Below are 12,278 nucleotides of genomic sequence, written 5' to 3'. Positions count from 1 at the left end.
TCTTGAATAATGAAATTAACTCGCAAATCGGTTCGTCTGAAATTGTTTGGCAGCTGTCTACTCGTACACATATGTTACCATGTTGTAATCAACACTGTTGAATAAACTTATCGTATTACATGATACAGAGGGAAATGTCGCAGGAACATTTTCCATAGCGTCAGACACTGGAGAACTGAAACTTGACACACCTGGCAACCTCAACCCAGCAACCCCAGCCACATATAGCCTTACCGTAGAGGTCAGTGACGGTACAAATACCAACGCCACTACAGTGACCATACATGTTTTAGGTAAGTAAAACGATTGTTATATATGTTTTCAGCGATTTTTTCCTTCTTTAAAAAGTACCGGAAAACGGTAATTTGCCCTTTGGGAAAAAAATACAAATTTCCCAATTGCTGTCCGAAAAATTCCAAATTCAAGGTTTCCCAAAAAATCTAAGTTAATTAAATATTGACAACTTGACAACACTTACTTATCAATTTTTTAAGTATTTAATGAGAGCAAAAAAAAATCAAATACATCTATTTCCCATTGTGAAGACTTCATGACGAAAAAATTTCCTTTTTTCGTGCAATGTCTTCTCAATTGGGAACAACAAATCGCTAGTTATTAACATCGCAAAGTAAATATTATATATGTATTGACGTTTAAATGTGTACAGTTAATATACGTGATTGATTGAAAACTATGTCACAGTAAACGTGTTTTCATTAACAACGTCAATATTTAATTATGTACTCTTTTTGAAAAAATGAGTTATTATTATTATCCATGAATGTTTTGTTTAGCGGCTTTTTGTTTTGGCACGCGCAACACATAAATCAAGAGGCATTGTTATATGTACAACATGTCTTGAAAATATATACTTTATTCTGAACTCAAATGAACCTTTTCTGGAGAAAAGAGTTTGACAGAAACACATTGCCCCCTACTGCACCGCTTTGAAGCAATATATTTGACCTTTGACCTTGAATGATGACCTTGACCATTCAACACTCAAAACGTGCAGCTTCATGAGATACACATGCATGCCAAATGTCAAGTTACTATCTTTAATATTGCAAAAGTTATGACCAAGGTTAAAGTTTTGGGACAGAATAACAGAATGACAAACAAACACATACAATGACGGACAGACAGGCCAAAAACAATTTACCCCGATCATTCGATCAGGGGGCATAAAAACAGGCTTTAATGAATGTGCGTAGTTTAATCCCAGATCAGTATACACAAGATAATCATGGACGACCACTTATTTGGTAGCCTGTGAGACAATTTACATACATGATTTAAGGCCTGTTTTCCCAGACTCAGCTGATCCCTTTTCATAATAAACTGGGTACTGTGATGCACTTATGTTTTTTAAATATGTGTTTGTTAACAAAATATTTTGGAGTTCTTAAGTTCGCATGACAATACATAACTTCGATGTCGATGTCAGAGCTGGCTCGATATTCGCCCAAGCTGATTATTCGGGACTTTTGCCGAATGTCGATGCCAGAGCTGGCTCAATATTCGCCCCAGATCAATAATTGGGACTTTTGACGAATGTCGATGAAAGAGCTGACTCGACAATCGCCCCAGCTCGATATTCGAGATTAGTGCCGAACGTCGATATCAAAGCTGGGTCAGCATTCGCCACAGCTCGTTAATCGGGACTTTTAGCCAATGTCGTTGTCAGATTTGGCTCGACATTCGCCCCAGCTCGATATTCGGGACTAGTGAAGAATGTCGATGCCAGAGCTGGCACGACATTCGCGCCAGTTCGATATTCGGTTCTTTTACCGAATGTCGATGTCAGAACTGGCTCGACATTCGCCCCAGCTTGATATTCGGTACTAGAGCCGAATGTCGATGTCAGAGCTGGCTCGACATTCACCACAGATGGATATTCGGGATATTTGCCGAATGTCGATGTCAGAGCTGTCTCGACATACGCCCAAGCTTGGTATTCGGAACTTTTGCCGAATGTCGATATCAGAGATGGCTCGACATTCACCCCAGCTCGATATTCGGGACTAGTGTCGAATGTCAATGTCAGAACTGGCTCGACATTTGCCCCAGCTCGATATTCGGGACTAGTGCCGATTGTCGATGTCAGAGCTGGCTCGACCTTCTCCCCAGCTCGATATTCGGGACTTGCCGAATGTCGATGTCAGAGCTGGCACGACATTCGCCCCAGCTCGATATTCAGGACAAGTGTTGAATGTCGCTGCAGAGCTGGATCGACATTCGCTCTAGCTCGATATTCGGGATAAGTGTCGAATGTCGATGTCAGAGCTGGCTCGACCTTAGCCCCAGCTCGATATTCGGGATTTTTGCCAAATGTCGAGCCAGCTTTTCCAAACGATGTCAGATTCGGCACGACATTCGTCCCAGCATGATTTTCGGGATTTTTGCCGAATGTCAATGTCAGAGCTGTCTGGACATTCGTCCCAGCTCGATATTCGGGACTTTTAACGAATACCAATGTCAGCTCTGACATCGACATTCGCCCCAGCTCGATATTCGGGACTCAACATTTGTCCGAGCTCTATATTTGGGATTTTTGGCCGAATGATGATATCACAGCTGGCTCGACATTTTCCATGCCCGATATTCGGAACGTTTGCCGAATGACGATGTTGAAGCTGGCTCGACATTCACCTCAGCTCGCAATTCGGGACTTTTGCGGAATGTCGATGTCAGAGCTGGCTGGACATTCGCCCCAGCTCGATATTGAAGACTTTTGCCGAATTTTGACGTCAGACCTTGCTCGCCATTCGCCCCAGCTCGATATTCGAGTCTTTTGCCGAATATCAATGTCAGAGCTGTCTGGACATTCGCTCCAGCTAAATATTCAGGAATTTTGACGAATGTCAATGTCAGAGCTGGCTCGACATTCGTCCCAGCTTGATTTTCGGGACTTTTGCCTAATCTCGACGTCACAGCTGTCTCGACATTTGCCCCAGCTCGATATCCAAGACTTTTGCCGAATGTCGATGTCAGAGATGGCTCGACATTTGCCCCAGCTCGATATTCGGGACTTTCGCCAAATGTCGGTGTCTGAGTTGACTCGACATTCGTCCCAGCTCGATATTCGGGACTTTTGCCGAATGTCGATGTCAGAGCTTGCTCGACATTCGACCCAGATGGATATTCGAGACTAGTGTCGAATGTAGATGTCAGAGCTGGCTCGACAATCGACCCAGCTCGATATTTGGGACTTTTTCCAAATGTCGATTTCAGAGTTGGCTCGACATTCGCCCCAGGTCGATATTAGGGACAAGTGCCGAATGCCAATGTCAGAGCTGGCTTGAAATTCATCCCAGCTCGATATTCGGGACTTTCGCCGAATGTCGATGTCAGAGCTGGCTCGACATTCGCCCCAGCTCTTTATTCGATACTTTTGCCGAATATCAATGTCAGAGCTGGCTCGAATTTCACCCCAGCTTGATATTCGAGACTTTTGCCGAATGGCGATGTCACAGCTGTTTCGTCATTCGTCCCAGCTCGATTTTTATGGACTTTTGCCGAATGTCGATGTCACAGCTGGCTTGACATTCGCCCCAGCTCGATATTAGGGACATATGCCGATTGTCGATGTTAAATCTGGCGCTACATTCGTTCCAGCTCGATATTCGGGACAAGTGCCAATAATCAATGTCAGAGCTTGCTCGATATTCGTCTCAGCTCGATATTCGGGACAAGTGCCGAATATCAATGTCACATCTTGATCGACATTCGCTCCAGCTCGATATTCGGGGTTTTTACCGAAAATCAATGTCAGAGCTGGATCGACATTCGCCCCAGTTCGATATTCGGGACTTTTGCCGAATGTCGATGACAGAGCTGGCTCGACATTCGTCCCAGCTCGATATTCGGGACAAGTGCCGAATGTCGATGCCAGAGCTGGTTCGACATTCGTCCCAGCTCGATATTCTGAACTTTTGCCGAATGTCGATGTCACAGCTGGTTCGACATTCGCCCCAGCGCGATATTCTGAACTTTTGCCAAATGTCGATGTCAGAGCTGGCTCGACATTCGTCCCAGCTCGATATTCGGGACTTTTGCCGAATGTCGATGTCAGAGCTTGCTGGATATTTGCCCCAGCTCGATATTCGAATGTCGATTGTCGATGTCAGTGCCAACTTCACGCACCTACAACTGTGTGTATACATATTTTTTTACTGCGTTAAAAAACGTCAAAACTGTATTTTTGTCACTATAAAATAAAATGTATTACGCAATCTGAACACCTATTATTGAATGACCGGTACTTTGGTTTATATCACAAGAGTTTTCATAGGCTGTTTCATTCTCATGTAAATTACATAACTGGAAAATCGTTCTTTTGAGACCAATGGTTTTTTATCGTTGCCAAGTAGGTCAGTGTTTTAAATGAGTTAAATCAACACTGATCCTGCATGATACAGTTACTGGTCATTTCCGTAGCCTATTTATTCTAATTTTCGACTTCGCTTTAGACTTGACATATGATGTCAAGAATGTATGAATGTTTGCTTACCTATTTGCTTCTGTTCTCCATTTTTGTGTTTAGAGTTTAGATTCTCATCAAAACGGGTGTGTTTAGCAATTTTAATCGTATACATTAATTATTGACATCGGCCTTTCGGGTACGAATATGACATTGTACTTTGTTTGGTTTCCATAAACATAACATTAACGCAAAAATGACAAAAGGACATAGTCACACGTCTCTCCATGTATTGATATAAAGATGTATTTACTTTACAGTTACACCGACAGTTCCCGAAGTTACATATGACGGAAGAGTTATTGACAGCAAAGTTTTCAATGTCATTTACAAACGCTCAATCGAGCTTATGTGTAAAAGTTATGACAAACCTACTCCGTCAATATACTGGCTAGATTGTCATAATGCTATTGTCCATTCCACAACACTAGAAATAACCGATCCAACGTCCGGTATCTACACGTGTGTGGCAGTAAAACGGATGCAGCCTTCATATGACCAGGTTATACGTGGACAGTCTGAGAAGTTCATTCCCGTATATGTATTACGTACGTATATCGGTTGATAAAGGCACATTACAGTTTTAAGTGTCCTGACATGATGTTTGCAATAATTCAATCAATAGTTGAATAACTTTATCGTGTATCTATTTCAACAATAGGCCAGTCCTTAATTATTTCTATTTCCTCTCGAGCTGCAAAAGGTTTTCAATAAACAGTAGACAGTGTTTAAGATTCAATTTGCAAACATAATTTAAATATATTCTCTTGACTATTACGTTCATTTTTATCAAATACGCAAATGAATATGAAGATTTAAATATGAAGCAGTTCCTTACTTTAACGAATTTAATTCTACAACTGAAGTCCGCAAAATGTGTCCCCGGTACAACATTTCATATAAATAAAACACATTATACCGCGTGTTTATCAAAACCCTCATTTAATATCAAGCAGGAATTTAATAATGACGTAGTAAAGTACCTATACTTAAAATGTAAATATACATTTGGAAAATCAATACTTGATGGTTTGTGTCAGTGATAAGATTGCAACAAGCATTGTGATCTGACAATTACGACGTACGTACTCGCAAACTTCTATTTTTGCGGACATTCGAATTTTACAACAATATAATGCTTTTTGAAATTGTCTCAATAAATAAATGCAGTTCCACCGACTGAACCCATCTTATCCATGGACGGAAGTCGAGTTGACAATACTACACTGAGTATTATGAGTGGAAACAACGTGTCCATAGGGTGCGCAAGCAATGGCTACCCTAGTCCAACTGTACGCTGGGAACATGGGTTTAATATTTACAATGGCAGCTTTCTAAACCTTACAAACATTAAAGAGACCGATGCAGGAACGTATATGTGCGTTGTTGAAAACACGATGAACCCTACGTTTGGACTTGAAACAATCGGGCGGTCTAATCTGTCCTTACAGTTAATCGTACAAAGTAAATAAATATGTATATGTGCCACTAAATTTGATTTGAATACTGTAGATATAGTTTAAATAATTTTTTATTTAACTTATTTAAACCGTTCCAAGACCTTAGCCTGTGTTTTATGCATCATGTTTTGTTGTGTTTTTGTTCATATTTCTTTTGTGATGTGTCAAACGGTTTATCGCTGCTTGCCGTTTATAATGAACTAATGTCTACTATATAGTTTATTTCTTGCTGATGCAGTTAAAGTTTCAATTTATTGTACGATTTCATATTAAGAGATAGACGAATAGAAGTAATACACTGTATTGAATACAAAATAAAATCTACAAACACGACTATCAATATTTGCCCATGTATTGTATACAGTATTTTATGTATCTCTATATGCAATATATAGAACAACATTTGCTATTTCAAATCGATTGTACAAACATGTATATATATTTATAGCCGCCCGTTCTGGCTACTCACACAACTTGGATCCGCGTCTTCCGCTTGCACGTTCTGGCTACTCACTTAACTTAGATCCGCGTCTTCCGCTTATTGGTGCTGGCTGTGGCACGTTGTTGTTGCTCGCAGCAACGGTACTTGTATGCCTTTGCAGAATACGGAAAATATTAGGTGAGTGTTATATATGAAACAACCATTTAACATTATTTAACTTTATTACGTTTATAATGATGACCAATTTAAACGACATTTTCTTAAAAGGTTACTTTTTATGAAAATCATCACACAGCAAATATGATATGTGAAGTGTAAATGTTTCAAACATTTTAATTGATGTATCTTACGCCTTGTCGGATACATAACTGAATAAGATAATTAAAGCTCGTATAAATCATTCACGATGTGACTATTGTACCCGATACCCCAATAATGTGTCGATTTGGCCAAGCAGTTTTTATATGTTTTAAATTTTACAGAATCAATGTTCTTTTGTAAAATAAGTTAACTTATTATATTTTTACACATTCATTCAGTTGAATAATTCATACGCAACAACCGATTATTTTTATTGTAAAAGCCATCTTAAGCTTGCGAAAAAAATGTTTTCACGTATTTGGGTACATAACAAACAATAAGGAAATATGTTTAAATAATTGTAATAAAATCAAATAAACCAAGATGCACCAAAGTTGTTATAAATTATGCTCATTGGCCTTTAGTCCAGAAGCAGTTAATGTCATTCGAACTATGTTAGATTTACATGGCATTCTATTTTAATAAAAATCAGTATTACATGAAAGCTTATTATGTTAAATTAAACATGAACATCTTGTAGTTTTCCTTCTCATACTTCATATTAAGAAGGAATCGTAGTGTGTGACATAATGTTTATTTTGATACAATTCAATTTGGCCGACTTGTCGCTGTCTTTGATTTGTTTTGTGGAGTGGCAGATTTCCATGGAACTTAATACAGTTGACGAACAATATGAACAATGACGATAACATATTATTCAAAATGGCTGAGGGCTTTTCATACATCTTATTCGGTTAAGTAAGTAAAGCTCGTGACATAATGGTATCGTTACGTGGATCAGATTTAGGATGGATGTCTTGCAGTTCGTCCTTATTCCAACCTTTATGAGACAATGTATTGGTTTGATCGGTTGGTTACCTTCAAGTCGACACAAATTTTAACATCGAATGTCAAAAGGAAGGTTTTGACAAAGGTTTATAAGCTTATTTAACGTCATTAGTGATAGCTCTGGTTTACTGTATATGTTTAAATGCCCGTTCGGTGCAGTATACATAAAGGGTGATTTTCAGATCGTTGTTGATATGCTATTTTTACAAAGCATACGCATTAAATATATACCTTATATTTTGACAACAATGCATCACTTTGACACAAACAACATTACCTTCACTTAATGTCGTCTGAATTAATGCAAATTATTCGTAATGTGACTACGTGTATTTTTCTATATATATCAATGATGCGAGGGTAATATATTTCACGTTTTAATTGACTGTTAAATTAATTGTTTTATATATGTTGTATATTACCAGTGCTCTTAGGACAATATTATTTTGCAATGAATGTTGGTCTCCGAGTAACTTATGAATGTTGATTCGCATATTTGATCGGAATTGATATGTGTATACGGGCCTTTGGTCTTCTTGCGCAAGAAAAGATGACGACTATGATAAATTGTTGCCCGTGAAATTCAATAGTTATTTAGTTCCAATCGCATGCTATTATTTCAGATAAATACATTTAGATACATTATAATGCCAAAGTCAGTATTAAAACTTATCGGAAATATCCATGTTTTTAAGAAAATACTTGAAGTTTTTCTTTTCATAAAAACGATTGCTAAACTGTAGTCATTCACAAGTCAAGGATGAGAATGCTTAATACAATTTCCGTGTAATGTAATAAAATATGGTTTGTAATGACTATTCAAGACAAGTTTTAAGTATCCTGTATAGTTAAGGATAATAATAACTTTATATAAAACAAGAAATCTCTTTTAAAACGAAAAAGAAAGAAAGCGAAGGCATTGCGTTTCCATTAATACTGACATCATTTTTTCCATTAAAAACAACTGCATGACAAACATCATTGATTTCGTGTCTTCTGGGATCCCGATTGTTGCCCCTCTAGCTATTTACACGAATTTCACAACACTTGACGCCATGATCCATATTTTATTTCCTAATAACTACATCATGATTAATATCCTAATATTAAATAATGCGCTCATATACTTTGTCATATTTCCGTCACTTGACAATATTCTCTTAACTGAATTACTTATTCAATAATTGTGAGGCAAATGGAACACAATTAACATGGTTACAAATTAAAGTAATGGCATACGAAAGTGATAAGCAACCAATCAAATATATTACGATCTAGTTATAGTAAGTAATATATTATGTGAATCATGCATAATGAAACTAGTTTTATTATGTGCGTCTAATAAGAAAAATATATTCCGACGAATTACAAAAAACAACAACAACAGAGTGAAACCTTAGCAGAATCAACAAAAAGAATACCGCATTGTAACACGTGTTCCTTATTATGGCAACATCAGTGCGACATAGAACTAGGCACACATATACACAAACTTCATGAACAACATTGCTTACAACAAACGCGACTCAAAGAAAGGTGTTCGACTAACAAAATTGTTATTAAGTTCAATTATAAAAAGTCCTAATAAATCGTTGCGCGGGACAACAAGTTGATTACAATTTAATACATACACTAATTAAATGCTTTTGAATAAACACAGCCGCGCGTTACTTATAGACAGACGCTGTCTTTTTAGAGTTTGTATTACTCTTCATCTATAATTTATTCACGGTATTAAAAGACGTGAAATAGCATTTGTGAACAATTATAAAAAGGAAATAAAAGCTTCATCAAATTTGCTATACTGTTCATATTGGTAAGAAAAAACATTCGAAAATTCGTTAAAAATGTCACATTTTTTACTATAAACATTACAAATCCACCATAAAGCAGACGTGTCGCGTAGATATTAACTGTACAATGTAAACTACTTTCCAACCCGTAAATTGCAACATTGCTATACATTTGACGTGGTCATTGTTTAAGGCTTAATAAAATAGTTAAATTGTTGCTGCTAATGAATTGTCATTTTGATATCAACTCAAATGCGTAAAAAATGTTCAAAAACCTAGTCAGTATTATAATTTATGTACAAAATATGTCAAAAATTTAACTCTGATAAAAAACAAACAAATCACCGCTTAACTCTAGTTCAACACCTGTCTTAGGCGACAAATGCTAAGAAAAACTCATCATGCCTGCGAAATAGTTATAAATGATTCTTGTACATACACTATATTTTCACGATTACGAAATACCAGTGTGGATCTACGTTTACCAATGATGTCAGATATTTTTGTTTAATACATAAATTGCTTTAAAACAGTATACTCATGCTAATCATTGTCAATTACATGAAAAACTGTGATACAATATTTACATTATTATGATAATTTCAGTGCTTAAGCGTTTACCTGTCAGCAATAATGTTTGGAAAAAGCGAAAAGCGCACCAATCTTTTTCTATTCATTTTTCGATTCGTTTGATACCATAGCAACACTTGGAAATAACTCTTAGATTCACATATACAACAGAAACAGTATGACCAAATCTCTGCGTATAGATATAACATGTTCCGAGCATTGAATCTGCTACATCCCTCCTAACACTGATTGCCACGATTGAAAAAAAAAGTTTTATTAATATACATGCATGTTATCCATTTGTTGGTTTCTTTTAATGTCATTTTTGAGCAAACAAAATGTATGTAAACAGTATTATTACGTAAAGAAATACATCGAGTCGAATTACGGTGTATTACGGTTCAAACAAAAATCATTCCAGATCAGGGATGATTTTACTTGTGGTTACGGAAAACAAAAAAAAAACATGTGGTTGCTAATAACGGATAGACTTTTGGTTAAAACAAAATGGATACATTATCAATTACTGGAAGCCAATTGTCGTAACGACCAGCTGATATGCTTGTGGTAACAAACGAACGATAAACATTTGGTGACTGATAACATTGCAACTTGTGGTTACGGAGAACTAGCCGCTGCGATGATTTTGAGGTTGCCTTAGGTGCGTCCAACTAGTGGATTATCTCCGCATAGTGGTTATCCTCTTCATCAACAACAGTGTCGACCTTGGAAGAATATTGCACAACTTAAAGTAGCAAACTTGAAAGTATATGTTGTATATTAAACAGAGACACATTCATTTGCGTAATACTATTGTATAAACTTATTTCGTTATTTCTATTATATCAATAGACATTAATGTATATAAAAAGGAGCGCTTCAAACACGTATGCATACAATACAACATATTGTAGAATTTAAATATAAGCAACGATGGAAACATGGTTAATTTGTTCGTTAATATTCAGGCATATATAGACATGTGATAATTTGAAAGAGAAATTGCAAACCTTACGAACATCATATCGAATACTGTAAATTTTGGTTTGTCCCACTTGACTTTTTGCTGAAAAAATACAAATAGTTTTAACAATTGGAGTTCTACTTGAAACAAACGTTGGATACATGCTTACTTAACTCACTTAGATAACAAAAATAAATACATACCGTTTGCTTGTTTTGCAACTTTCGCAGAAATGTACATGGGGTTCTCCACAACATCGTCTATCGGTGGTAATAAGATCAACATTTTCTTAAAATTCCTACATTTTCTTCCATGAAACATAACAGTAAAACTGGATCTATTTTAAAGCATGTGTGCATTGTGTTAATCATATATTTATTCAATACATTAGTTATTGAATAAAAGTGACTAACTAAATTAATTGGCAAAACGATAACAGCTTTACCTTGAGACTCTGAGGGTTCATACGCCAAAACATCGTCTGCAGAAATGTACATTGGATTCTCCACATTCTCGTCAAAATCTAGCAATATATTTTGTTTAAATTTTAAACGCATACACAATATATAATATTGATTAGGTTTAACCTAATAAAGAACGCTGTATATGTTAAAGAATAAATAAGGATAAAAATCTCCGCATACATTCACAAGTTCAAAGTTTTGTTAACATCCGCTTGTTTTTAATATAAGGCAAATGACCAATTGGCCATACAATACAGGACAATAAATGAATATAAGATATACCATTAAAACATAATTAAGGCTGTGATCGCCGCGTTGCAACAGTTAATGCGAAGCATTGGGGATTTAAACTGGTTAAATTACGCGTCAAGCCTCACGCGTATCCAAGAGTTAATCACTTTCATTCACATACAACATCTATATAAGTTCACCCAGTAATTGTTAGAAGAATTACCTTCCTTTCGTTTCTTTCCTTTCCGTGCTTGAAGTTCAAAAATTCTGAAAAATAGATACGGTTCAATAATAGCAAATAAAACAATCGATAATATTCCAACAGCCGGTTTTTATTTGCTTAATTGAAAGATCCGTTCCATATTTGTATGTAATATGAACGTAGTGTCTTCACAGTGCGTACGTTTATTAAACAATATATACCATGCTTAACCTTAACAGTTAATGATAATGTAAATACAACAACAATAAAACAAAATACCTTTTCTTCGCCACTGAGTTTTCTGAAAGCAAATGTTAATGTGTGTACATCGATTTATGGGGTGGACTTGTTCGCGCAACATACTAGTAATAACAGAAAGTATTACGAAACGTTTCAATACACACCGTGATCAAATTTAAACCGTCACTTCAGAGCGCCTGGCAATATTTGCAAATGTAAATATTTTTTTTATATATTGATTTTCGGTTGGTCAGTATTTGTATACCATACTGATTACATT

At 36.3% G+C, this 12,278-nt stretch overlaps 1 protein-coding gene across 1 annotated transcript in view; it reads left to right on the top strand.

Annotated features, from left to right (window-relative positions):
* LOC127849760 (cadherin-related tumor suppressor-like) overlaps nucleotides 1-5,955 on the top strand; it is a 29,425-nt gene extending 23,470 nt beyond the window's left edge. Inside the window, exons 5-7 of the mRNA XM_052382511.1 lie at nucleotides 129-293; nucleotides 4,744-5,031; nucleotides 5,654-5,955. Of these exons, the coding sequence (XP_052238471.1) occupies nucleotides 129-293; nucleotides 4,744-5,031; nucleotides 5,654-5,955 (755 nt within the window). The remainder of the gene's footprint in view (nucleotides 1-128; nucleotides 294-4,743; nucleotides 5,032-5,653) is intronic.
* The last annotated feature ends 6,323 nt before the right edge of the window (nucleotides 5,956-12,278 follow it).

The sequence above is a fragment of the Dreissena polymorpha genome, chromosome 11 (genome assembly GCF_020536995.1).
Source record: "Dreissena polymorpha isolate Duluth1 chromosome 11, UMN_Dpol_1.0, whole genome shotgun sequence".
NCBI lineage: Eukaryota > Metazoa > Mollusca > Bivalvia > Myida > Dreissenidae > Dreissena > Dreissena polymorpha.
This window is presented reverse-complemented; position numbering and strand designations above follow the sequence as displayed.